At 40.7% G+C, this 26,869-nt stretch overlaps 2 protein-coding genes across 3 annotated transcripts in view; both read left to right on the top strand.

Annotated features, from left to right (window-relative positions):
- The window catches only part of WWC3 (WWC family member 3), a 69,103-nt gene extending 61,424 nt beyond the window's left edge, over positions 1-7,679 (top strand). The window contains exons 17-23 of the mRNA XM_010004647.1: positions 361-512; positions 1,219-1,378; positions 2,529-2,693; positions 3,475-3,567; positions 4,594-4,824; positions 5,565-5,692; positions 7,503-7,679. Coding sequence (XP_010002949.1) covers positions 361-512; positions 1,219-1,378; positions 2,529-2,693; positions 3,475-3,567; positions 4,594-4,824; positions 5,565-5,692; positions 7,503-7,569 — 996 coding nt within the window. The 3' untranslated portion in view covers positions 7,570-7,679. The remainder of the gene's footprint in view (positions 1-360; positions 513-1,218; positions 1,379-2,528; positions 2,694-3,474; positions 3,568-4,593; positions 4,825-5,564; positions 5,693-7,502) is intronic.
- An 18,217-nt stretch (positions 7,680-25,896) lies between these two features.
- CLCN4 (chloride channel, voltage-sensitive 4) overlaps positions 25,897-26,869 on the top strand; it is a 26,944-nt gene continuing 25,971 nt past the window's right edge. The window contains exons 1-2 of one of the 2 annotated variants that reach the window (XM_010004648.1): positions 25,897-26,040; positions 26,388-26,487. In XM_010004648.1, the coding sequence (XP_010002950.1) occupies positions 25,897-26,040; positions 26,388-26,487 (244 nt within the window). The remainder of the gene's footprint in view (positions 26,041-26,387; positions 26,488-26,869) is intronic. The other variant, XM_010004649.1, reaches the window with a different exon arrangement.

Raw genomic sequence — 26,869 nt, forward strand, 5'->3', positions numbered from 1 at the left:
TGTCACAGATCTCCCTGCAGTGTCTGAGCTGGCAGAGCAAAGACGCGACCTTGGAGACCCAGCAGTTAGAAAAACATTCCAGTGTCTTATCAGCCTAGCAGAGCACACAGTTGCTAGTTAAGAGAAAGCTTACTGAAGGAAAAAAAAAAATCAGTAAAAGGAAAATTGGCTTAATCCTGGCTCAAACCAGGACAGGTGGTGTGTGTGTTTGTTTGTTTGTTTGTTTGGGGTTTTTGTTGTTGTTGGTTTTTTAAGGAACTTAAAATTGCTATTTTTAAAATTTTGTTTTCTCTGAATAATATACATTAAACACATTGGCTTGTTCAAATGCTTTTATTTGAAGTCTGGTTTGCCTTTCAGGATGCAGTGACAGCCCTTTTAGCTAGGACTACTGCCCAGCTGGAAGCAGTTGAGAGACAGTTAGCAGAAGAGAGAGTGAAACTGGAGTACACAGAGGAGGAAATCCTGGAGATGGAAAGAAAGGAAGATCAGGCAGAAGCTGTATCAGAGAGGTAAAAATAGTAGTTTAAATAACTTATCAAACAGCTCAGCAGCATTTACACTATGAGTATAGTTTGAAATACAGCAGGAGAAACAGCAGGTTCTTATTCTGAGATCTGCTCCCTGCTAGTCTTACAGCTGTGTTATTATGTGATGATGTGCAAAAAGGAGAAAACCTTATTTGAATAGCTAATTGAGTGTAGAGGACTTAGTATTTAGGGAGCAGGAAGACATTACATCCAACAGAAACTTTACTATGGAGGGAACTCTAATGGGTTTGCAACAGTACTGTACTAAAAACATTAAAAAAATGTTGTGGTGAGGTGGGAAAATGTCAAAGTGGTTATGGAGTGAACACACAGCACAGCTGTTTCTATTTCAGGGTTCATTACAATGCTATTTCATCAATAATAATCCTAGTTTGTTATAAGAGTTGTATTGCTCTTTTTGCTGCTTTTTTTTAGTCTTGTAAAAAAGACTGGAACAAATGCTTTAAGAAAATTAGGGAAGGTAATTTTTTTGTGTGATGAAATTTGTTTGCTTCTCTGCATATTCAGAAGTGCAAGTGGGATATTTTCTCCCTTTGAAAGGTCTGTATTTTTAGTAGAGAAATAATATTCTAAAATTATAAACTGACTGGGATAATTAAATATATAAAGATGATGTGTACTTGCGTGGGTTTTTTTTAATACCTATACAATTCTTCTTTGAATTTAGGAGTTGGCAAGCAGAATCTGTTGACAGTGGATGCAGTAATTGCACCCAGACTAGTCCTCCTTATCCAGAACCATTTTGTGGGGATTCGTTAGCTGGACACATGTTTGCCACTCAAGCAGGCCAGTACAGTTCTGGAAAAATGCAGCCTCCGCCACTAAAGGTAATGAGAGAAGACAGTGCAGCACAGAAACTGCAACGCTGCCTGGCACACAGAGAGTGTCACTGCTGCTCCTAGAGCTTGAGTCTGAATTATCCAGGAGAGAAAACATCAGAAATGTCATTAACAACCCTGTATGAGTACTGCCTTCATGACAGTGATGTGCCTTTTGAGTTGCTACAAATACCCTCATCAGGGCTGTGGTTTTTTTTGTTTGGTTGTTCTAGTTATTTCTGAACAGAATTAGAATTTTATATCAAAAGGCAAGCTATTTTTGCTGTCACCTTTCTCTAATCTGTGAATGTGCACTGTCTTTGTTGACCTGAAATTGTAACAGAAAAGATAATAAAATTTTGATGCTTGAAGAACTTATGAGGAAAGAAGTTTAACGTTTAAGACATGCGTTGCTGTTTCAGTGTTACAGTAAGTACAGCTGAAATTTTTGGAATAATTGTGCTGAAACTGATGCATTTAAAAATCTTTTGTGTTCAAGATATGAGACATTGAAAACAATCCCAAACAAGCTGAGATCAGCACACTTCCAGTGAAGTAGAGGAGCATAAACTGTTTGTGTTGCCTTTAGGGAAGATCATGCCTCCTCTTGAGGACTGAGTTGTCCTAAAGTTGGGAAGCTGTGCTAGAATAACATGTTTTTTCTGTATTTCTAGTATTTTAGTGCGTCATTGTTTCACTAGTCTTTCAGTACCCTTTTGCTGAATGTCTTCTCTTCATTTGACTTTCTCCAGTAGTAAGGCAGTTGCTTGCTTCAGAGTCACCTTGCATATTGAATGGTGACTCAGTTTTCTTCTGTTGAGGCTGGAGATCAGGTGGTAGCTTGGTTAATGCCCAGTTGCCACTGCTGAATGCAGTCTTTGTACTTTGCAGCTATGATTCACATTATAACCACATTTCATAATTGTTACTGTTCCAGCAAAGGCTCCTGAAAGGTAATCTTAACCATTTTGAATGACCTATTTTTACAGCTTTTTTTAAAATGAGGTGAATCATCTACAGTTCTCAGTACTGTTTAGAACCTGAACCTCGCTAGCAGGGCAAATTGTTTACTTTTGATATTGTTGAAACGTCTGATTGTTTTTGGTGAGAGAGAGAAAATAAGGAAAAAATAAAAACATGTCCTTCATTGAAATTTTAGGTGGATAAGGAAACTAACACTGAGGACCTGTTTCCTGAAGAAGTTGCTATTCTTCCAAAAGAGAGAGCTAGCCGCAGGCCCCGGGGCTCTGCCTTTGTTCGCAGTAGCACTATTGTTCGTTCCCAGACCTTCTCGCCTGGAGCACGAAGTCAATATGTTTGCAGAGTGAGTAAGGCTTAACAAGAAGGGGGAGAGGGGCCTCTGCAGAAGTGTTTTGTACGTTTTTTGATAATGTCTTCTGAAGACCCTATAACATTTATAGGAAGCACATACTACTTTTTAGTACTGATGAAGCTTAAGCTCATTGAGCTTAAGCATTGCAGTGGGGAAGAGATCCTCTGGTTCTCTTTTAGATCTGAATTTATTTAATTTAAAATTGAAGAATTTATGACTAATTAGATATTAACCTCTTTTTTCCTGTCAAACTTAGTTGTTAGGCCAGGGTCATTGCTTTTAAAGAGGTACAATGCTGTCTAATGAGGTGTGTAACCAGTTAGCTCAGAAGCCATGATTAACTTTTAATACCTAAAAATTTGGGAAAGGGGACTGAATTAATAATAGTAGGATTATTGCATAAGTATTCTTGTGACTCTGGTTGCTGTCATGAATGTCAATCATAGGATGCCTGCTACAATGTGATCTAAGATACCTGGGTACACTGGTGCAAGTAATTGAAGGTCAGCACAACAGCTTTTAAGCTCCTGATAGCTGGTTACTATGTTCAGTGGGAAAACGATTCTAAGCAGTTGGCTCATGGTATTGCAGATCAATACATGGGTATTGATTTTGCAATATTGGTGGAAATGCACATAGCTTTAATTGATTCAAATAAATTAAAATTAAAATAATAATTAAAAAATATCTAAAAAGCTAAAAAAACCCACCTGATTTCTTAACGTAGATAACCTTGTAAGCAACCTGTATTTTCAATATCTTTTCTGAACAGCTGTATCGCAGTGACAGTGACAGTTCAACTTTGCCAAGGAAATCCCCTTTTGTCCGGAATACGTTGGAGAGGCGTACTCTACGGTATAAGCAGGTATGCCTGGGAAGCTGATCTTCACTTTTCACCAAGTTTCTAGAACACTGGTGCTTCTATACCTAAGCTTTAGATATCCAGAGGTACATTCTGAGGTTTTTAGGAAACAGCTTCTGGCATGTAATAGGGGAAGGGGTGTGTATTTGGGTTTGGTTTGGGTTTTTTAAGCTGAAAGTGAAGTGAAATATAGTTGTGAGCAATTATTGAGGATAGAATAAAATGTGTGGCAGACAAAAATTTGTTTAACAGGGATTGAATTTTTCTTGATTTAGATGTAAACTTTGTTAAAACTTTAAAATCTAGTGTATGATGCAGGGTGCAGGCCCAGAGAAGTGTGTGTAAATGTGACAGTGAAGCATCCAGCTACCCTCCCATGCAGCCTAGCAAAACATAGTTTTTGAGGCCCAGGTATTCAGGAATGAATAGGTTAAGCCTTCCTTTTGCCCCCATTCCACCCCACATGCTGCAGAACAAGTGGGCAGAGAAGGGCAGGTGAGGCATTAATGCCTTATATAGAAATAGCATACAGTTCAGCCTGCTCAGCAGAAGGTAATTTCTTGTTGGTGTTGGCAAATAGGCAGCCACGCTTCCCATTTTCATTCAGGATTTATCTATCTTAAAACCAGCACTGAATAAAACCCTTTAGAGGGATCTTGCTCAGAACAGTATTTTCCAAGGTCAGGACTCCTCTACAAGTTTTTCATAGTCTCCCTTTTGTTATCATCATAACACAAAAGTTTAGTCCATAAACTGAAATTAGTTAAATATTTATAAGACAAAAGGAGACTGTAAAATGAGGTAGTAAAAAGCATTAACTGACGAAGTTGATGTATGGTACAGAAAACCCCTACAACAGCTAGTTAGCCTTTCACCATGTTGAGGTATAAATAATCTTTCTATAACTTTGTGTCAAGAAAGACTTGATCTGTGAGGCAAGTCCAGAAAATGCATGTGCTGTACAGATAGGCCGGTATAGCATGTTGAGAGTAACACATTGTGCGTTTTCTTTGCGTCCTGATAACTCAGCAGTCCTGCAGATCATCTTTGGCTGAGCTTATGGCAAGGACACCCTTAGACCTGGAGCTGGATCTCCAGGCATGCAGAACAAGACAGAGACAGCTGAACGAGGAGATATGTGTGTTAAGAGAGCTGAGACAGCGTCTGGAAGATGCCCAGCTCAGAGGGCAGACAGATCTACCCCACTGGGTCCTTCGGGATGAGCGGTTCCGAAACTTGTTGAAGGAAGCAGAAAGGCAGGTATGGCAACATAAGAAGAGCACCCCACATGTTGGGAAAGTTCTGGTTTCAAAATTTCTTGATTGTGACAAGATGCCTAAAGAGAACTTCAGATAATGAATATTGCTTTTATATTTTTTAAGTTAGCACAATAAAAATTATTGCATTGCCTTTTAACAACCTGTGTATTTATTGGAGGACAATTACAGGAGAAAGGTACTGTTTGCCAATAGCAATTTTTGTTTGCAGGTTTTTTGTTTTGGATTTTTTGTTTATATTACTATTTTATTTTGTTTATTTATAATTGTAACGTTAATAATTTCCTTACTTTTGATCTCTGATATAAATTTTGCTGATTTGGTATTTTTCGTTTTTTACAAGTATTTGGAATGTTTAGTAAGTTGGGGATTTTTTTTCTTGTTCTTGGAGAAAGAAGTTGTAGGTAAGAAGTGGCAAAAACTGCACAAGAAAGAAAATTGCTATTGGATTATCAGAGATGAATAGTGAGCCTAAATTTATTTTAAGGTCTTGTTTGACAGATCTGTGTGCAGTAATTTCACAAATTTAATACATACCTGTCTGAAGAGCATTAAGAAATGAAACAACACTGTCAGTTTTTTTGAATTTATAGTTTCTAAATTATCATGTATTTCAGGCAACACGTGTTTTTACTGGGGTGACTGGGGAAAATCCATTATGTTAACCTGGTGGTATTTTATTTATTTGCATGACCATATTAAGCATTATAGTCTTGTTTTCAGACCAGACAGACCAAATTTGAACATCGTCAGGAACAAGCAGCTGAAAAGATGCTTAAGAAAGCATCAAAAGAAATTTACCAGTTGCGTGGGCAAAATCAGAAGGAGCCTATTCAGGTGCAGACTTTTAGGTAAGTGGTAATGTCTACTGAAATAGTCTAACAAGAGTTCATTGAAGAGGATAGATCTTTCTAGATAATCTATCTTAAATTCTATGTGTCTTCTGTGTAGTCTGTAATTATTAACTGTATATTAATTTGGACAGATGGGTTTCCTTTGAATTACTACTACAAAGAGCCAAAGCTAAGGTAAAATTTCATATTACAGTTCTAAAACACATAAAATATAACAACAGCAAAAGTAATGTTAAAGCTCAAACATAGTGTTGAGGATTCTTTCAACTCAGCTTAGTCACCGTTAAGTTCATACGATTTGTCAGTTCTTCACTGGAAGCCTGTGAGCATAAACAGTTTGTTTAATATAATACATATACATTACTACCCAGTAATATTCCAGCTCCTCTCAGGAAGCCTTCTCTTTGGACTTTTTTTCCTATTTAATCTGTGTTTACATGGAGTGTGTCCTCTCTTAGCTTTATGGGGTTTTTTCTGACAGTTTATTTGATCTACAAGACCCATTGATAAACAGTGTACATTTCACAGGAAGAATTTATTGCTTCAGTATGGAAATTTTATACGTTTTATTTGGAGAATAACAATAAGAGTAAGAAAATGTTAGTGCAGAATAGATGTGGAAGACAGCTCGGCAACCATGTTATTTTATCCTATTTCATCCAGTGTTGATATTTTTAGAACTTTTTTTTTGCAGGGAATACTTAAGTAAAATAGAAAAGCTGTCTCTTTTAAAATGTATTTGTTTTGTTGTTCAAATGATACTGGAAACCTCTTTCTCACAAAGACAGGGGAAAAAGTAAGAGAAATAGAAATTTTAGGGTTGTTTCTATATCTTACGTTTCTGGTAATGAGAGAGGAGTTTTTATGCTTTGTCTAATGAGCTATAAAAAGATAAGGGGAATTGAATAAAACAAGATGTAGAAAATTACAAAAACTGTTTTCCTCATTTAAACTCTTGCCCTTTTTATGCATCCATACAATTTTTTATCACACTTAGTTTACAGCATATACTGTTCAATAAAGATGCCAAAAGATTACTCTGAATGCTTTTTTTTTTTGCCTTCTTTTTTGATAGGCATTATTGCAAAATGTACAAGAGTGAACTTTGCATTGCTTAAGGGGCTTATGCAGGGCTTGTACAAGGGTAAGAGAACTTGGGACTCTTTAGCCTGGAGAAGGCTGAGTAGAAGCCTTATTAATATAAGAGGATGGAGCCAGACTCTTTTCAGTAGTTCCCAGTGACAGAACAAGAGGCATCAGGCACAAGCTGGAACAGAACAAGTTCCATTTAAATGCAAGGAAAAACTTCTTTACTGTGAGGGTGACAAGACACTGGAACAGGCTGCCCAGAGAGATTGTGGAGTCTCCTTCTCTGGAGATATTCAAGACTTGCCTGGATGCGGTCCTGAGTAATGTGCTCCAGGGGATCCTGGTTTAGCAGGGGGGTTCGAGTAGATGATCTTTAGAAGTCCCTTCCAACTCTGATAAAAAACTAACAACAAAAAACCAAAACCCAAACCAGTGAGAAAATCTTTTTACAGTCAGCTATCACTAATATTCAAGGAGTAAATTTTCAAAATTCTTCAAAATTTTCAAAAACAGTAATTGTGTTCTGTAGAATGTTGAAAAAGTGTACAGTGCGGTTTAACAGTTTTTGTAATTTTCTTTTGCTCAAACCATGCGTTCAGGAGGTAACAAATACTGACCACTAATCAGAGTGAAGAAACCATGTTCTTGGGGAAAAAAACCCAACACCTTAGGCATGTATTATTTGATCGACTTCCTTTTTATCTTGTTTTCACCACAGAGAGAAGATAGCTTTTTTCACAAGACCAAGGATTAACATACCTCCTCTGCCAGCTGATGATGTATGACGTGTTGCATTGTAAACATGAAGTATTTATCGCTTTTATTTTAATGAAGTTATTAGATTAGCCAAGTTTCTTTAAAAAAAAATTGTGCAAAAGCTAATATACACATTTTGTAAAAAATAAAAAAAGTAAAAAAAGTAAAAGTAAACAAAAACATATATATAAATATATATATACATATATATTTTATAATAGCGACTGCAACAAGGCTTGGTTTTTCCTTGTTGTGAAACTGACATCTCTGAAGACAACTTATTTTATAAAAGATCGACTATCCTGTTAAGAGCGTGTACAGTTTTTATGCTGTTTTATTTGACTTAAAGGCTGGAAGACAGAAACAAAGTGAGTTCAGGCAAATTCACTGTAGTGTAATTTATTTATAGTGCCTTTTTTCCTTGAAGGAAAATACCTACTTAAGATGTATTTTAAGACTGAAATTTTGTTCTTCAGTATTTGTCATACAGTAGAATGGAACCGTTGAGCTGGTTTTGTTTCTGATACCTGAAATGAAAATAGTATGTTCTAAAATTGTCACTTTTTTCAGCTTTATTATCTGTAGCTTATTATGTACATTGTATCCTTTAGCACTGTCTGTGTTATAGCAAAATATTATCACCTGCAATGTGTTTAACACTGGTTAGAAGTGATGTTAAACATTGCAGAATTCATTTGCATGTTCTTACTGTGCACTAATAGATTGTTTTCATTTCAGTTGTGTCTAAAGTATCTTTATATTCTTAACTAGATTCTCAGTTTAAACGGAGGAAGGAAAAGGGTGACAGGTCTTTGTTTTGCTGTTTCATGGAAAGGGAGTTAAAAGAGCAACATGAGCTAGCTGTGTGGAAAGGCTGCTAAAGGAATATTCTAGTAATTTCTCCAGTTTTAAAGACTCTGATCTGATTCAGGGAAGTACTTATGTGCTGGTTTTGGAAAGCAGCTGCATTAAGTAAGGGTGCTGAAGCACACATTCATCCTAAAGGATGTGCTTTGAGGTTACTGCATGCAAGTTCTGTTGAACAGTGACACATTCCAGGAGGAAGGTGTTTAATTCTGGAAGGTACTGCTCACTTGATTCTTAGTTGGACCAGCTAAAATCTGGTAGGAAATAATGCTCCTTGTGAACATTGGTTTTAATGAAAGCCTGTCACCCTAAATTCCCGAGAATGCCAGTTTTGTGTCCTTGCATCCTACAAGTATGTAAAAATACTTCTTTACTAAGCTACTATAATAGAGTTTCTCGTATTTTTCTAATTATACATTACCTGCAAAGAGAGGTGCCCAACACAAGACTGACTTTGCAAATGGCTGGAATCTCCTAGAAGGAAGGTCATGCTGTCTCTTAATTAAAAGTAAAGGTCAAACTGGTGCCAGATTTTTATGTCAGGAAATCAAAACAACGTCCAAAAACTAAACAGACTTACCAGTATCAGTCAAAATATTTTCAAGTATTTGTAAGTAATAAGTGTTCTTTGTAATTTGTCAAAGATCAGTGGAACCTGAAAGTGAAACTGAATTGCTTTTACTTGTCCAAGCTGGGGAAAAAAGATTGTAAACCTAAATAGTTAATCAGTGAGGATGACTAACACAGACATTTAATTTTAAGGGAGTATTCCCTGTTTCCTGGTATAGCCTATCATAATTACAGGCATCAAGTGATTCAGTCATATAGCAATATAGGTGAAAGTAAAGTATCTTTAGCATTTATCATGCTAACCATCCTGAAGTCTCTTTTTGCCAGTAAGCTCCAGTGGTTGTACATTGGGTTCCCTGAGCACAGCTAGACACACTCAAAAACTGTGCAGATAAAAACCAAATCATGTAAGAAATTTGTAGTGTTTGGGTAAAAGTCTAGGGAGCTCAAGCTTTTCAGTGCTCATTACTTGAAAAGACCAGTTAGTCAGAATTTCACGTCTCATTTTCAGTGGAGGCCCTTACTTAGTAGTGTTTATCAAAAGTTGCCAAGCAGTAACACCAGGAGTGCTTGCTGTAAACTAAGAACAGATGACACTGTGTTCCCATGAGGGCAGTCAGATACTGGAAGAGGTTGCCCAGAGAGATGGAACTGTCTGTCCACAGAGAGGCTGAGGACTTGACTGAATGTAACCTGGAGCATCCTGGTTGCATTAGGCCTGCTTTGAGGGAGGGGTTAGGGTAGGAACCTCCTTTCCACCCTAAATTGTTCTGTGATTGTATAACAAATGGGCAAAGTCTGGTGGCCTCTCTGTCAGGGGTTCAGTTGGTGTTTTTAAATAGTGACTGCTGTGAGATGTTGGTGGCATATTGTGTGGGTCTGTGATTCTGACTGTTGTAATGAGTTCTGTCTTGGTGTGGTCATGAGGTATCATATTCAGTATTCATCTCTCTTGTTTTTGTCACAGTTCTGTATGATTGTGTCATTTTTGTATTATCTGAAAGTATTTCTTCTACAAAATAAAATAATTTGCCAAAAACAGAAACAGAGTTCTGTTATATGTCACAGAGTAAGACGTTTGAATGGTTTGTTTGCCACATTCATTTTGGCTTCATGAAGAAATTTTGTGCTTCCAATAACCCTGTCATTTAGGTTAATGTAATGACTTTTCAAATAGAAGTTAAGGGAGTAAGATCAGAAATCCTAGAGAGGTTGTCCTGAAGACCTGACAGGGATGCAGAGTGCAAGGAATGGCACGTATGTTCGCCCATGTGCTCATTGCTCGTGATTAGCTGACAGCTGTATCAGAGGCTCTTAGTTGAATATTCCTGGAATTCATGGGTAGCTCCACTTACCCCCCTCACTGAACTGCTTTTTTCTATCAGATATCTGTAGATTTGTTTTGGAAGTAAGTTGGCATTATTTCTCTACTATCTTACTTATGACTAATTCCAGGTACAAGCCACTCAGAAGAGGAGGAGTTAACTTTTTCCGGCTGGATTTTGCAGCTGCTGCTTTCCTAAAGGACACGTTAAACCTGCATAATTGCAGAAAGGTGGTTTCTCAGTTTCTCCAGCCCTAAGCTGGTACTGACATATGACTCCTGCCCCGTATTTGCAAGGCGTTAGGGGTACAACAGAGTCTAGGTTATTTTTAAACAGTCTGCTAGAAATAGTCATTTGGAATACCAACCGTCTCTGTCTCACTGCCATCAGGATCAACAACAGAAGCTATAATGGGTATGTCAGTGTGGGTTTTCTGTTATAAGAATGAAGTCTTACATGTCTTTCTTGTAAGCACATTGCAAGACTTAAAGGTAAGTGCAGTACAAAAAAGCCAATTTTTTTTTTTTTAGGAATTAGATGAACTATGCATTTTGTTTTCAGCAGAGGTAAAACTGAAGCTTGATTTGAATTCTTAGCGAAGAGGGCGCTTTACAGCTTGTTTTGAGTCCAGTCTCCTTTTTAACTGTAGTGTTTACATCTCTGAGATACATCTTTATAGAGGGACTTGGTAAACTGTAGGTTAGCAAAAGCAAGAACAGTCTTCTCCAAAATGTCATGTGAAGAGTAATTTCTTTTTATTGAGACCATGCAATTGACTGGGTATCATTGGGAGAAAGTACCGAAGAGTAAAGCTGGTTTGGTTTTGGAATCTGTAATTGTCAATTAACTGATCTGCTAGCTCTTCGGAAGATCTCAGTGTTCTTGGGTTTAAAAGCTTCTTAGGAGCTGTTTCTGGTTTCTCAAGATTTCAAATAACCTCTCAAGTTTGTACTTAGATATCTAAGATACAGCATAACGTTTTCTGTAGGGAATTGATAGTCTGTCCCTTTAGTCTGTTTGCAGTTAGACCATCCAGCTAAAAATACACACTCAGCAAGAGACTTGATGAGTTCAGCTGTGGTAAAAGAGATGAGAAAATCAGTAAGTGAATTTAGAAAGTGTCTGGGAAAAAATGGGAAATTGGGATCCTTGCACTCGTGGGTATTGCAGAAATTACTACTTTGTGTCTAGGACACTGTGTGTGTGTTACAGAGTGTGTTTTGTGGCACAGGAGCTCCCAGGTACAGATGTTTGTGTCTGACCAGCTCCATGGTTCTTGCTTTTTTCCATATTTCCCTCATAATCTGATCAATGAAACTTGCAAATACATTATCAAGAAAATCTACCAAGTGCTCAGTGTTTGTTTACCTTCCTCCACAGAATTCAGTTGGCCTACTAATACTGATTTTAATGGGAGCAGGCACTGGCAGGAAGTTAGGACCTCTATCACTGTTGCACACTTCACAGACATGGTTACAGTAGGTGTGGGGCTGTTACTGACCTGTGAGAGATAGAGAACTGTGCCATGTAGGAAGCAAATATGTGATCAGACCTCCTCTCTAGAGGTATGCTCCTTGCTCCAGAAAGGGGTGGGAACTGCAGGTGAAGCCAGCTAAGCATTCAAATTTCACAAGGAAATCCAAAATGTGTCCCTTCTGTATGGGCACTCCCTGTCAGAAATAAGGAGTGCAGGAATTGTCTTCAGTTCGTAGGCAAGATTTGGAGGAGCCATGTGGCCATTCTGAAAAAAGGTTTTGTACCCCCTGTATCAACTGGTTTGCTTTACTGGGCCAGGCTGCCTGCTTAGTGCATCCATAAATACCTGCCCAAGCACACTGGGACAAACAGGTCTTCCAGAATGACATTCCTTAGCCTTTGGAGGGAGCAGAAACCACTTGTGTGCCTTCAGTCACCCATAGATGTTTTCATGTGTGCTTGTGCTACATCTCCCTCTACCTATCTCTTGCATCTGCTTGGTAATGCAAAGCACATCCCTGGATACCCTGAAGGGTAAAACCAGTCAGCACAATAATAAAATACAGGAAAATGAGAAGAATTGAGAAGGTGAATGTCCTGAAATAGAACAGCATTGCACATGTTCAGACATGTACAAAGATGTACAATGTTCAGTACACCATCTTCATAAAGAAGTTGCAACCTCTGCCTTGCAGAATGCGACCCTAGTGGTTTGTACAAAATGTGTACAATCAGAACTTTTGAAATTATTATTTTGCTGTAGAACTCAAATACATTGTAGAGTATAATATTCTTTTAAGCAAAAAAAGAAAAAAAAATCAATCAAAAACCCCAAGATCCCTTGAAATATTGTTCTGAGATGTAATACACAATTAACCAAAATGCGAAAGGATAATTGTTTTTTGTTGTTGTTTTTTTTTAAATAAAGTTTTTTTAGGATGTTACCGTTTTAAAGTATTTGATGGTAAAAGTTAAGCAGAAGTGTTGAAAAGGAAAAATAAGATGGTATATTGGAAGGGGTGTTTCAGTCGGTGTCAGTTGCGTTGAGGTAAAGGGAGAAAGCCACAAGTGGAGTGATGGATGGTTGGATGGATGGACGGGGGAAGAATGAAGAAGTGAAGGTACTGGATGAAGCCTTTGAGGTGAGCTTGCAAAGCTTTGGTAGGACAGAGAAGATGGAGGAAAGTCGATCTGGATAAACTTGAAATGGAGCATTGGGAGAATGAAAAATGCAAAGGATGGTGAAATTGTGGTTTGTCTCCTTTCCAAGTTGCTGTGATTGTGTATTTCATAGAGATGAAAGAAAATATGTCACCTGGACGTTGCTGCAGAGTCGACAGGAACACTCACTCCTGGGTTTGCCCGCTGCGCACCTACTGTGCTTTTTCCTCGTTAGAAATCTGATTGTTGCTGCTCTTGTACAAAACAAAATAAGCCATAAACTCTTCAAAAAGCAATTAGCTTAGGCTAGGGGGGAAGCAACACACGTTTAAATGGTGACAGAAGAGGTAGGGCAGAGTAAAGAAGCTTTGCCGTTTAATCCTGCGGGATTACAGGCTGGTCCGGCTCCCTCTGGCCCCCTCTCCTATCAGATATCCTATAGAGGGAGGATGCAGTCACATGATCCTTACTGCTTCCTCCCCATGACATCACTGCTCCTGCAGCCATACCACCAAGAAAGGATGCTATTACAATCTTTGGGACTGGGCTAAATGATGTTGCATTGCAGGTAAGCAACGTAATTCTCTGAAAAAGAATTGATTTTTCCCCTTGCTCTCGTGCTGCGGGAGCTCCAGCTCCGCCGGGCAGAGTTTCTGCTGGGAAATGAAGCGGCGCCGTTTCTCTGCAAGCAGAGGGTTTGCAGGTGCAGAGGCTGCCTGCTGGCTCTGTGCTGATCTCCCGGCTGACATCTCCAGTAGAAATGCTGCCAGATGGAGCTTTGAAGCTAAAAGAAGGCCCTTTGTCTCTGTGTTTTGCTACGGATCCTTCGGGTGTCAGCTGAATTCCTTATGTACGTGAGCAGCCACCATCATCCAGTTGTGCAGAGAGAGAGCAGCAATACTGTTTGCTTGCATTCCCTGCTTGTTTTTTTCCTGGATGCCTAAAGGAAGTTGTTGTTGTACAGACAGATGTGTCTAAACATATAAAGGAATGAGGATTAACTTGTTTAGGGGGTTAATAGATGGATTTGGGGAAAGAGGCTTTGCCTTCATTGTTAATTTTTGCTGACGTGGTTTGAAAGTACCTAGTCTGGCAGGTCTCCTGCATAATTTGCTGTAGTGTCAGGTAGGTTCTGCTTGTCGTCCAACGTAAGCATGAAAAACTATTTTCCAGAAGGAACATATGAGATGACAAGCAGATTTTTACTTCTTACACAAAATGCCAATCATCAAAAGGCTGAAAAATCCACACTAAAGTGCTTTTTTGGACTGTTGGTATTTATGCAAGCAAAGTCCGGAGTCTGTTTTCTTTTCCTGATGTGGGTGTTTAGTTATGCCCTCTATACAAATATATGAAGACATATATTTGTGGAGAAAAAATGGTGACTCTTCTGTCTAGTTTTTTTTTTCTGTATTGCTTTTTAAATACACGTAGAGGATTTTTTTCTGTTTTATTATTTTTTAAAATTGTTCTAATACAAATGTTAGAATTCAATAAGCTAAATTAATTTAAATTTTTTTGGCCTTTTTTAAGAATCCTGATAAATAATTCTGTGCCTTTGCCAGAGAATGGAGGATGACTCAGCCACAGCTTCATCAGGCAGAATCAGGTGACTTTTCCCTCCTAGTCTGCAGGAAGTTTTCTTATTCTTGAAAATCCCGTTCTTTGTTCAAATACATTTTTCCCACTATTGGAAAAATCTGAAAATTTGGCAGGTCTCTGTGTGCTCACCCACACACTCCTGGGGGAGATTTTGAATCTTCTGTGCTGACGGAGGTTGCAGGCCCTAGTGGAAAATGAACTTGGTTTCCAGTGATCAGGTATGCAATAATGTCAGGATGAGGAACTAAAAAAATACATAATGGATTACAAAAATAAGAAAGGAGAATGGTTCTTCAAAACTGAAAAGAAAAATAAAATTCAGTTTTATTTTTCTCCAGCAGAACCTCTCGGGTTTTTTCCAAGACTGAGGCTTAAGAGCCATGGAAATTCAAACCTGGCACTGGATAAGGTGGCTGGGGGATACTCCTGATTCCTCTGATGTCAAGCCTGGGTCAATTCTCTTCAGCTCTGGATTTGAGTTGAGCTGTGCTCCTGCTTACCAGGAACACTGGGGCTTGGCTTTTTGGCCACATGAAGTGCACAGCAGGGACAGCAACAAAGGAGAAGGCACCAGCCTTGAATGTATGCTGGGACAGCTCCAAAATTAAGGGCTTTAACAGTTATTTAGTATAAAAGGGTTGTTCCTGAAAATATCCCCAGCTGGAGGTGCCTGGCAGCACTGGGTCAGCATGCCTGGACTCCAGTGTTTGACTTCATGGATGCTCAGCCCCTGCACAGTGGGGGTCTGCCTCATCAAGGTAGCACCTTTTCAAAGGTAGTGGTTGGTGGCTTTTAAACAAGGGCTGAAAGAGGGAGAAGGGGATGGTGTTGGAGGGGAGTGTTTGCTCTGGGGTTGGGTTCTTCCCATCAGCCTGGAGCAAACAGGCTCTCTGGAGTGCCACAGCCTTACCAGTCTGGGAGCTGCTTCATTATGAAGCTGTTGTTTGTTGGGCTGGAGGGAAAAGTGAGAAGGATCCTAACTGTAGCCTAGTGCTTATGCAGGGAGAAGGAGGCTCCCACCCCCCTACTTTTCCCATGGTTCAGGACCATCACGGATGTTTTGCTGGTCAGTGCTGTGTCACGTGCGCCTCTCTCAGGTCTGACCTGCTCTGAGCTCAGTGCATGACCCTCCAAGAGGGATGTAGTGCCTGTATATACCAGTCCTTCTCCTGTTTGCTATTGCCTCATGCTGCAGCTTGCATGTGCCCAGAGGGTGTCTGTGAGTGTGTATTTTTCCTTTTGGTGAAATGGAATCAGGTTGTAGAGTAGGAGTCTGATTCGTGTGTGTGTGTGTACATATGTACACACCAGGAACCAGGTCTTCATAGAATCACAGAATGGTTTGGTTTGGAAGGGATCTTAAAGATCATCTAGTTTCCTCCTATATGGGAAGGCACACCTCCCACTAGATCAGGTTGCTCCAAGCCCCATCCAATCTGTCCTCGAACATTTCCAGGGATGGGGCATCCACAACTTCCCTGAGCAACCTGTTCCAGTGTCTCACTACCCTCATTGTGAAGAATTTCCTCCTAATGTCTAATCTAAATCTCCCCTCTTCGAGTTTTAATCCATTACCACTCATCCTATCACTTCATGCCCTGGTAAAAAAACCCTCCCTGGCTTTTCTGTAAGCCCCTTCAGATACTGGAAGGTTGCTATGAGGTCTTCCTGGAGCTTTCTCTTCTCCAGGCTGAACAACTCCAACTCTCTCAGCTGGTTTTCTCAGATTTCTTAATCTCTGTTCCAGCAGAATGAAAAAAAAATCACACATGATCATTAATGCCAAAAGAGAAACTCTGGCAGGGTTGTCATAGACTAGTATTCTTGTAAGACTTTTAATATGGTGCTCTCAAGCATCACCCCAAGGAAAAGGTTTCCCCATCTTGCAGGTTGGGAAGCTTCCTCTCGACAGTGTGAGGTGACTTGTCTGTAACTGCACAGCCCATCGGCATCCAACGCAGCATGGAAAACCAGCACCCTGCCAGCAGAAAAACGCTACCCTCCATCTGTGTGAAAAATTATTCACTGCTTCTGCTTAGATCATGAGCAGTGACACGGTAGAACAGATTAGTGGCTTTTCTACTGCAGGTTTATCAGCTTTATTTCAAGCTGAAGGCTTAGAAAGGTTTTCAGCAAGAGGTGGGTTTAGTGCCATTGAACACCTTGTAAAGGGGAGAGCTTTTTGGGAGTAACTATATACCAGGACATTTCTCTTCTCACAGTGCAACTCTGTTTTCTCTGAATGGATTTGCCTTTTTTGCAGCTCAGGAACCATTCCTCCCCTCCTTAATCCTATCATTTACTAAGTGAGGAGACAAAGAGCAGCAGTGGAAACACCAGCCTGGTGCTGCAAAGGTTGGCTGGCAGTGTGTGGCATGAGAAGGAAAACTGTACAGCACCCTGAGCCTTCAGCCCTGGTTCAAGCTCCATGGCAGCAAAAAACAGCTTCTCCAAGAGGAGAATTTCCCACCTTTTTTGTGAGGATGGGGAGTAGGGCAAGTCAAGAAAAGAAACTGTACGTGCTGCCACACATTCTGTCCTGTCTTCTGAAGTTTAGTTTCTTACCCTAGATGCTGAAGGCTTTGTAAGTTATTTTATCTAATCAATCTTGTTCCCTTCAAGCAGCAAGGGTGTGTGGGATTGCTGCAGGTCCACAGGGCTCATCTGCACAAGCTGATGGGCTGTTTGTTAGTTAGCAGAGGGGCATTCTTTAATGTTTCAGCTCAGCTTGAAAAAGGCAGGTATATGTTCCAGCAGTGTTTCCCTCCTGCTTTTTTCCATAGCCTCAGCATCTACACTAACAACTAAATTTGTTGGAGGGACCTTTAAGACTCACTGGAAACAGAGATCTGAATTTAGCTTTTTTTTTTACATGGAGCTGATTTTGAGTTATGTGAGTGCAAAAAATTCCACTTGGAGCTCGCAGGAAAAGAGTTGGGATCTTTTTTTTTCCCTTTCCCTTTCTGACATAACAGCAGCTGAACTAATTTTGCTCAGACTTTCCAAGAAACCTCAAACAGAGACCAGACACATGATATTTCATACCAAAAATAATTGCTTTCTAAGGGGAGAGTTGTCCCAGGAAGAAGCAGGGAGCAGGAGGCAGGGGTGAGGTTTACTCTTTGGGGGAAGGGAAGCACAGTGTTCCAGGTGCTTTCCAGGAGGAGAAAAGGAGAAGAGGGAGTCAGGCCATTGCCGTCACAGTTGGTTGTCAGCTCCTGCATGTGCTGGTACATCCAGTGCCTCTGCCCTGTGTCTCCCTTTACGTGCACTCTTAGCCAGCCCTGTTATCCCTACACTCGCCCCATGAGCACGTGTGGTGGTGGTTGAGAAGAGGCAGTTGGAGGCTGTGGTTTGGTCTGGAGGAGCCTTTTGTGCCTCAGTTTTCCACCATTTATCCCAAATGTTCCCTCCCACCTTCCCCTTCTCTCCCAGGCCCTCTCCCCTGTCATCTGCTGCCCAGTGCTTTCTAAGCTCTGCTGTGGCTTCATAATTTTTTCCATAGAGGTTACTCAGGGTAAAGCTGCACATCAAAGATGTGACTGTATTTAGCTTGCCCACACTATCATAGCAGGAACCTCCTTTATATGTCTGTGTGTGCTGGGGGGTGGGGGCATGCAGGAAAGTGCTGCAATGTTTTACAGTAATGTTTCAGACACTGCAGCCTTGCCTGTGCTTGTGTGGCAGGAGACTGAGGGTTTGCGGTGCTGTTTATGTGTATATGGGGGCTGCATTATTACTCCTTGAATTTTAAGAAAGGCCTTTACCAGTTTTAATATCCCATCTTCCCTCTGTATTTTCCCAGTTTAACTATTCTCCCCTTTTTATGTGACATATTATACTTTCAAAAAAGGCCCATAACTGGGTTCAGAATTTTCTTGTTTTTCTATGAGTCTGAACCTTGTTGTGATCCAAGGCCACTTAAACTTTTTTTAAAAGAAAGATCATCATTAAGATAGAAGGTAAATAAATCAATTGGCTTGTTCAGCCAGAAGCTTCTACGGTGAATAGTTTTAAATGGCTCATGGATGTTTTCCAAACTGCAGAAAACCACCTGCTTAACTGGCCAGTGATTGAGCCTGATTGCTTTTGCTGAAGGCATCTTCCTTTAGAGACCATCACCCAAAACCATCTCACTTCTTGTTTAGAAAGGTGTTTCATAAACATATACCTGCAGCCTGTAGGGTGGGATGTCACATCACCATTTCTAGTTTGTTTTCTCCTACGAGATGTGGCAGGTGCTGGAAGGGGAATTACATCAAACCCCCCTTGGCTGCAGGCTAAACAGACCTCCTTCTCTGATCCCTTCTCAAAAGCTGAGGATGCCCCGTAATCAGTTCCCATTACTTTTCATTCTCCTCTTCCAAGGTGACCCCATTAACCATCTCTCTTGCTGACTTCCTTCACTCTCAGGCCCCTTTTTTCTGGCCAGGTGGTACTGAAGACCTGTGATGTAACCATGCTCAGCTCTGGAAACATTTCTCCCTCAGCCTCTGGCTCTTTCTGAACACCAACTTCTTCAGCTCACTCTGCAGGCAACACTGGCCTCCTAATTGCCTGGAGTCAAGGCCTGGGTGGAGAATGCTCTGTGTCCATCTCTGCATCTAGGTCTAAATCCCTTGGGATGAGGGTGGATGGATGCTGCAGGAACACTCAGCTCTCTAGACGAGGTGTCTTTGCTCAGCAGATCATGTTGAGCAGTTACTGGCCATGAGGCTGGGGCACTATGCTTGGTTGTTCTGAGAATACAGTACTAGGAATGGTCAAGACAAGCACAAGGGGCACAGAGAGCAGCAAATCATCCAACAGCACAAAGGGGTCTTGTGATGCTCACCAGTTAGTAAACCAGTAAGATGGCATTGTTCATTATTGGGTAGTATGGCAAATAACCTCCAGGGATTTTTGCAGCCCCCATGCTCCTTAATTTGTGCAGTACCTGCTGCCACATCATGCCACATGAGCACAGATATTCTGACCAACCCTTCAGGTCAGTGGCAGGCTCTGCTCTGATGGACTCATGGTTGAAATGACCTTGAATTTCTTCAAAAGCATTGTGTCTGGAGTAGGATCTTTCCTGACATACCATTGTATGTGTATTGGCACCAGGGCACAGAGGAGCCCTGAGACACACTGAATTCTGCTGCGTGTGTCAGCTAACTCCTGCCACATTTCTAAGAGAGAGAACAGATGATGCTTTGGACACCCTGAAAAAGTTACTCCAAACAAATGTGAATTGAGGAACTGGCAACAGGCCTTCAGGTTTTTGCTTTCTTCCCCCAATCTCTTGCCAGGTTCACTTCTTCCTAATGCTATAGCAAAGGAGCCACTGAAGAGAGGTATATTTTGTTGCCTGCATAGTGTTATGTTTCACATAGCAACTCCCTCACTTCTGTCTTTAAGGAAGACAGCATAAAGATGAAAGTGTGTAGGTGAATGTTCATCTGCTAGAAATACTTGAAGTGTTGAAGTAACTCAGTAACTGTGATCTGTTGAAAGTAACTTGAAACTTGTTGGAATTGCATTAAAAAACATACTGCCTGCCTCAGTGCAGTGTGTCCAATTAAAACAGAAAACAGGATGAGGAGAATGTAGCATGGAACTAGTATGTCTAGTGGCAATAGTCCAGGGCCAAGACTTTTCCTTTGATGACTGTTCAGCTAGTTGTTTCCCATCAGTATGCTTTTCAGCTTCTTTGAACCACGGGATGTTTTGGTCTCTGCTTGCCATGTCAAATAAGTTTCAGATCTGATCAGTCAGTCAACATAATGCCTAGAAAGTCAGCTCACCAACAGACCTCTTCTAGCTGTAGCTTTTACATTTGCTCATGCTGTAACAGTGCTATAAAGCCGAGAGCTCGCCAGCATTTCCACTGAAAACGTGACTTATCGCTCTTCTGTAAACCTTAGCTCCAAGCTGCAGTGTATCATACAGCTGGTCCCAAACCTACAATGAGAAAAACATGAGAATACTACTACCTTTTTGGTTCTTCAAAAAATAACAAGAAGTGAGTAAATGTAGTAGAAGAGACCTGCAGTCCAAGCATCGTCTGCTGTGCTTGTTAGAGTGTCCCAGCCCATTAGGCAAGTCACTGTGTTCACACTCTGGCTGTTGTAGATCGTTTGCATTAATCTCTTCTTGTTGTTTTGGTTTTTACATAGGTGGCTTCAGTGATTGCATACTTTTAAAACTACCTGGTTTCCTGCAGGCCTCACAGGCTAATCTTTGGACTTAGGCTTTTGACCCTTACCTCCATCTGATCTCATGCTGCACCTCCAACATGTGTAGGGCAATACCTCTTTTTGGCTTCAGAATATTGTGCACCATGCATGGCTAGCTGGGACTGAACATCAGGTTGACCTGGCCCATGGTTTCTGGAAGGTATCTGGGGTTACGTGGCAGCCAGAAGAGCCTCTATCAGAGGCATAATTGTCAGCCTAGCACTGTGACATGTCTCAGTTTTTGAACTGATCCCTGCCAGGACCTTTATCCTCAGGACCACAGTAGTCTGCTCTAGGTCTAAATCTAGGGAAATCTAAGCAGAACCCTCTGAATTCAGAAGATAATTTAGTTCAGTCAGATTTCTTTGTTTCTTCATTTTGATTTTGGCAAAAATCTGTTTACAATTATCAAAGTAGAGTTTAGACAAAAATGTTAAATTGTAGATATAATTAGCTAGTCAGTAAAAGTGAGAGCTTGCTGAAGAAGGCTCTCTACTGTACTGCAGGGAATAAAATGGCAGATGTAGTTCAAAGTTGATAAAGGCAGAGCAGTGGGGAAAATGTCCCCAGGAGACCACAGAATGATGGGGTCCAAACTGGCCACTGCCTCTTATGAAGGATAGCCTGGAGTCATAGCAGACTGCTCAGTGAAAACATTGGATATCTGCCCTGGGAAAACCTGGTGGAATGCCAGGTCTTATTAGGATAAGAAGAGGGGACTAAGCAGGAAATGTTTTCTCTTGCACAAATTATGTTGCAGCAGCATCTGGAAAAGTGGTGGAAGGGACAGCAAGGATGTCTAATATATAGAATAACAAACAGGCAAAATACATACGTCAAGCAATTACTCAGCAAGATTCAACGCCTCTCAATGTATATAATCTCTGTCAGAGTATCTAAATCTCTTAGATGCCCAGGTGTTAGGATTGACAATGAGTTGCATTTTTTTACTTATTCTGCGTGTAATGGGGTTGCAATGTTTTCTTTTGAATCAGTTGCATTGGATGTCTACCTCTGATACCTTTTTGTAATCAGTAAACAGAAATTAGCACTTCTGGGAAACAGTTTGTCTCATTCTAATGTAAATATCTAAAATGCATCAGATAAATTACACCTACATAGTGTTTACTTCCCCTCATCAGCAATGAAAGGAGTCTCGGTTTTAGCATCTAGAGTCTAGTGCAAATTTCTTATGCTAGTTGTGACAAAGTGCACCATGAATGCTCATACTTTTGTCATCATAAGAGTGTATCACTGCTGTGTACCTGGCTAGAAATGTTTGGATAAGATTAATTTGCCCCTAATCTATGTGTATTAAATTAAAATAGCTATAACTGAGTTATTTGTGTGAGGTTCCAGTTCTGCTGGCAGAACTGGAAGCATGTCTGCAAGCAGAAGGCAAGTTAGTTCAGCCTGAAATAAACTGTGGAGATTATTTCAGATGCCAAAGTAAGATGAGATAAATACATGCAAAATAAAGAGAAAGAAAGTGATACTTCTGGTGCTTAGTGCTAGGACTTTAGATGGGAACTCTGTAGTAGTCAGATCAAAAGTGCTGTACCAGGCTTCATTTACTAAAATTGGGGTTTACATAATCTGGTATCACATCTCTAGTTTCAAAAGCATAGTACCTGAAGTACTTTAACTTTAAGGCTGATAATCATCCAGCTAGCTGCAATTCCCAGGTACTGGTACGCTACCTAGAGTTCACAGTTAGTTTGTTTACTTAGTCTTCCATGGCCCTGTGGTTTGTGGCACATTTTTCTCTCCCTGGACGTGTTGTGTAGCACGTATTTTTGGGGTGGATTCAGGCAACTGTAATTGTCTTACATAGTTGTGGTCTAGCCTGGTATTATCCATCACAATGCTGTCATGTGCTGGGCATTGACAACACACTTAAAAAGCTATTTTTTATGTGTTGTAACTAGCATGTTTGGTAGTTTTCCTGTAGCATTAAGGAAAACTTGCCAACACTTTCAGCACAAGAGTTCACAGAAGTTTCTTTATGTAGCAGGGCAGGCTGCCTCATGCAGGCAAGCAGTCTGAACTGCTTGTTCTTTACAGGTCCTTCTTCATTGTGTGGGAAGTAGATATAAATCATCTGCAAAAGATTACAGTGTTACAAAATAATAGCACGGTCTAATCCTTTCACCTCAGTTCAGCTTCCCATTCCGGTCTTTGGTCATGGTTTACAAGACACTGAACTATTACAAGGTCCTCCTGCAACTTCAGCTCCCTGGTGTCAGCCACAGCATCCCACCTTCAGACTCTGGTTTCCCTTAGCAAACGCAGGAGCATGCTCTCATCTGCTTGGTGAAGCACTGCTGTTCCTAGTTGTCACTGCTCTTAACTGCTGCTTTTTAAATCGCCTCAGTCCTGTGGCAGCTTGTTTGAGCACAGCAGTACTTTGTGGGACACCTGCTCTGCATTTTGTTTCCTTCCCTGGGATGTGATTCCCTTGCTTGATCCTCTTTCAGGCAAACAGACCACAGTGCTTGGAGATTACTTGATTTCCTAAATTAAAAGTACTTTTATAGAATTATAATGGTGACCTGCTGGTTGCCTGTAAGATAATGCTTTTCTCAGCTGCTTGTGCATTGTTTGTGTCATCCAAAAAGTTCTACGCAGTGGAGTGCAAAGAGCAGACACTGATAAAGCTGAGTATTCAAGCTTGTTATATCCCTAAAGTCACCACTGGGAAAAAAAGTTAAATGGAGAGGATTAAAGTAAAACAGTTGAAAATGGAGGGAGAGAGGATAGAAAAGGCAGTAAATAAAGGGGGCCAAGCAGAGCAGCAGGGTGTATGGACAGTTGATTAAAAGCTTGTCTGCTGCATTTTTGCCTGCTGCAGTTACAAAATTGGGAAATTTCCTCACAGACTGAAAGATCCAAATACCATAATCATGAAATCCCCATTTCCACACATGATGGAGGGAAGTGGTAGCAGTTGTTAGTACCACGCTAGCCTCATCAGTGACCGGCCAAAGTCATCTTGTATCTGTTGCAGAGCTACAGGCACTGCAGGATCAGTTCTGTAAAACCCCTGAACTCTGTCTCTCTCTCTCCATTCTTTTGTGGTTTTTTTTGTTGTTTTTTTTTTTTTTCTTTTTTCTTTTTTTAACCCTTCCTTGTAACCCTATGCTAGCTGTTCTTTTTAAGTTTACCATTTCAGTTTACAAATCGTAGGTACTCTCTGGAAGACCCAGTGTTCCAGGCACCTATTTTAGGATGGCTAGGATTAACCAGTCTTTAGAGCAACACTTTGTTAAGTGATGTAGAAATGCATGGCCACATCCTCCAGATGTCCAAGCCCAGGACCCTCTTGCCCATCTGCTGGAGCCCAACTTGGGGACCTGAGTCTTTGCCCCAGGCTGAAGGATGGGACTGCTGCTTCACCCTCTGCAGGCTTAACCAGTTGTGAAGCTGAGCACATATCCCAGAGGTGTACACACACCATTAATAGCCCTTCAATTAGTGTGAGTGGTGAGGCTTGCTTCTTGACATTGTCTCCATGTTTGCTTTGTCAGGTCTGCGTCTTTGTATATTTTGTTTCTGGTTTTCCACTTTTTCTCATAGTTTCCCAATTAACAAGCTCCTCAGACAGGCAACCTTGCTGAAACAGATGTTCTTACACTCCCACGTGCCCTCACCAGTGAGTGTGAATGACCAGGTCTGGTTCCATCACCCCTTTCCTTGTCATTTGCTTGTGTCCTTGTATGCTCTTGTTCTTTGCTTCCCCTTTTTCTCCTTATCCCTTGCTGCATTGGAAAAGGTCCTTGATCAGATGCCCTTAAAGGAGAGAGCACTCTCCTGCTACAGACCCTCACACACAACTTTTCTCTGCCTAGAGGCAGCCTAGGTGGTTCTTAAATTCCAGACACCAAACTTTCAGATGGCTGAAGTTTTAAGTTGGCTGAATCCAACCCTGTGTGCCTAAAGTGTTTCATTTAATGGATTCTCATGCTACTAAAGGCTCCTTTCAATGGGAATGATGTCAGCCATTCCAGGACATTGTAATATTTGTGAGTACTTTGTGACCTGACCTTTAAAGGAGATAACAGTTATTTTTGCACCTACCCAGATGTTGCTGAGCTCTTGTGGGAAAGAGAGTTACGATGATTATAAGTTAACTTTTTCGTGCTTTGCTTATGTAGATTGTGTGAACATGGTACAGCAATGGGCAGGGTTGTTTCTCTACTTTCATATCTGTAGTGTATAAACCCAGAGAGCTTGTCTCCAAAAATTTCGGGGCTGAAATTGTCCACTTAAGCTGTGCACCACAGTCTAGGCTGCGTGTTATTTCATAGCCTACTTTGATCTTTTTAGTTATCAAATGCCTCTGGTAATTTGCTGCCTCTGCTTGTTATAATTTGGGGATAGGTACCTTTGTATTTCCTCTTCTGCTCTAGCAGGATATGTGGCAACTCTTTCTCCCCCTGCTTTCTTAAAAGCAAATTTGCAGAATTTGTCATGGGACAGAAGGTATCTCCTCAGGTCCTCCTAAGAATAGTTCCACCCCAAGCCCTTGGGAAACAAACTTGCAGAAGATGCTGCATTTCTAGACCTGATGTAAAGTAGACATATTGTGATACTGAGCTTTGCCTCTGAGCAGTGGAAGGAAAGCAGATCAATGCAGGGAGCTCTGAGCATGCAAAACCAGACAACACTGCAGAGTTATGACTAATGGTGACACGAAAAATCTGTGGTTTATGATGAATAATAAATTCTCATACATTATCATTTGTTTTCTGAGCTGGTGAACTTGCCTACTCAATGATCTTCCTGCAGGCAGGGAACTTCTTCTGACACATGACCAGGATGTATCACTGCAGAAGTAGTCCAGAAATATCCCAGGTTTTGGGGCTCTGTTTTCAGGAGAGCTGGTATTTCTGCACTTCGACACTGTGCTTTTTGTGTGTGCTTTTTAGCACTTGATGAGCTGTTGAAGGAGCCTTCAGCAAAATACTTTTTCTAGAGGCAATGCATACATTTCAGTAAGTGCCCACCAGGACTGCTGACTTGTGCTCTCTTGACTGTGGTTTGTGGGTGTATTTTGGAAAACTTGATTCTGAAATCTCTGGCAAAGCTGCATGAATTTATTGATGTACATGTTCTTCCTCTATATACAGACCCTAATATGGTCAATGCAGGAGACATGAATGGTTCTGGCAACCTGATGGATTTTCTGGATGAGCCTTTCCCTGATGTTGGGACTTATGAAGATTTCCACACCATCGACTGGCTGCGGGAGAAATCACGCGACACTGACCGCCACAGAAAGGTAGTGGTGGCTGGTTTCCATGCACTACACCCTGTGGGTTACAGCCAACCTTGTGGGGGGGAAACCAAGCAGTTTTCCAAAGTTACTGCTTCCTACCTTGTTGTATGACTTGAGGAGGGCTTCAAAAAATATGGAGGTGGTATGTCTTCAATTTGTGAATATGAAAGGACTTGCAGTAACTTAATCAGTAGAGCATCTCTAAACAATACTGGAGACATGGAGACGAGGGGAAGTAGAGAAATGGTGTACACCTTCTGGGAGCTTAAATCTTTTTTGGTTTAAATATTAGACACTAAAATTTAGTCAACCTGAATTAGCAACATGTCTATAGATATGTTTAATTTCAGATTACAAGCAAAAGTAAAGAATCCATATGGGAGTTCATCAAGAGTTTGCTGGATGCCTGGTCAGGATGGGTTGTAATGCTTCTCATAGGACTCCTGGCAGGTATGTATGTATTAGTGTTACTGTTATGCCCGAAACCATCTCACCCAAGTTTGCTGCAGTGCCATCTGCTTCTCTGTTTACTTCATTGTCTCTCCACTGATGTTTCAAGCTGAAAAGACAGCTATGCATCCAGGCAGTTAAAATCCTTGATAAAAATACCCATTTGCAGAGTGTCCTGCTGAGTGCTGACCTAGAAAAAATGATATTCACCAGCAGAGGGATCTTTCTATTGCTTTTGAAATACATGTCTGAGCGCTTCACACTCCATGGACTACTTTGACTTTCTTGAATACTTGATTCACAGAAGTAAATTTTATTGGTAGGATTTTAATTTATTTTCTTGTTTTTAATTTACTTTAATTCTGAAAGTAGATACTATGAT

This window comes from Chaetura pelagica, unplaced genomic scaffold (genome assembly GCF_000747805.2).
Source record: "Chaetura pelagica isolate M959 unplaced genomic scaffold, ChaPel_1.0 scaffold178, whole genome shotgun sequence".
Lineage (NCBI taxonomy): Eukaryota > Metazoa > Chordata > Aves > Apodiformes > Apodidae > Chaetura > Chaetura pelagica.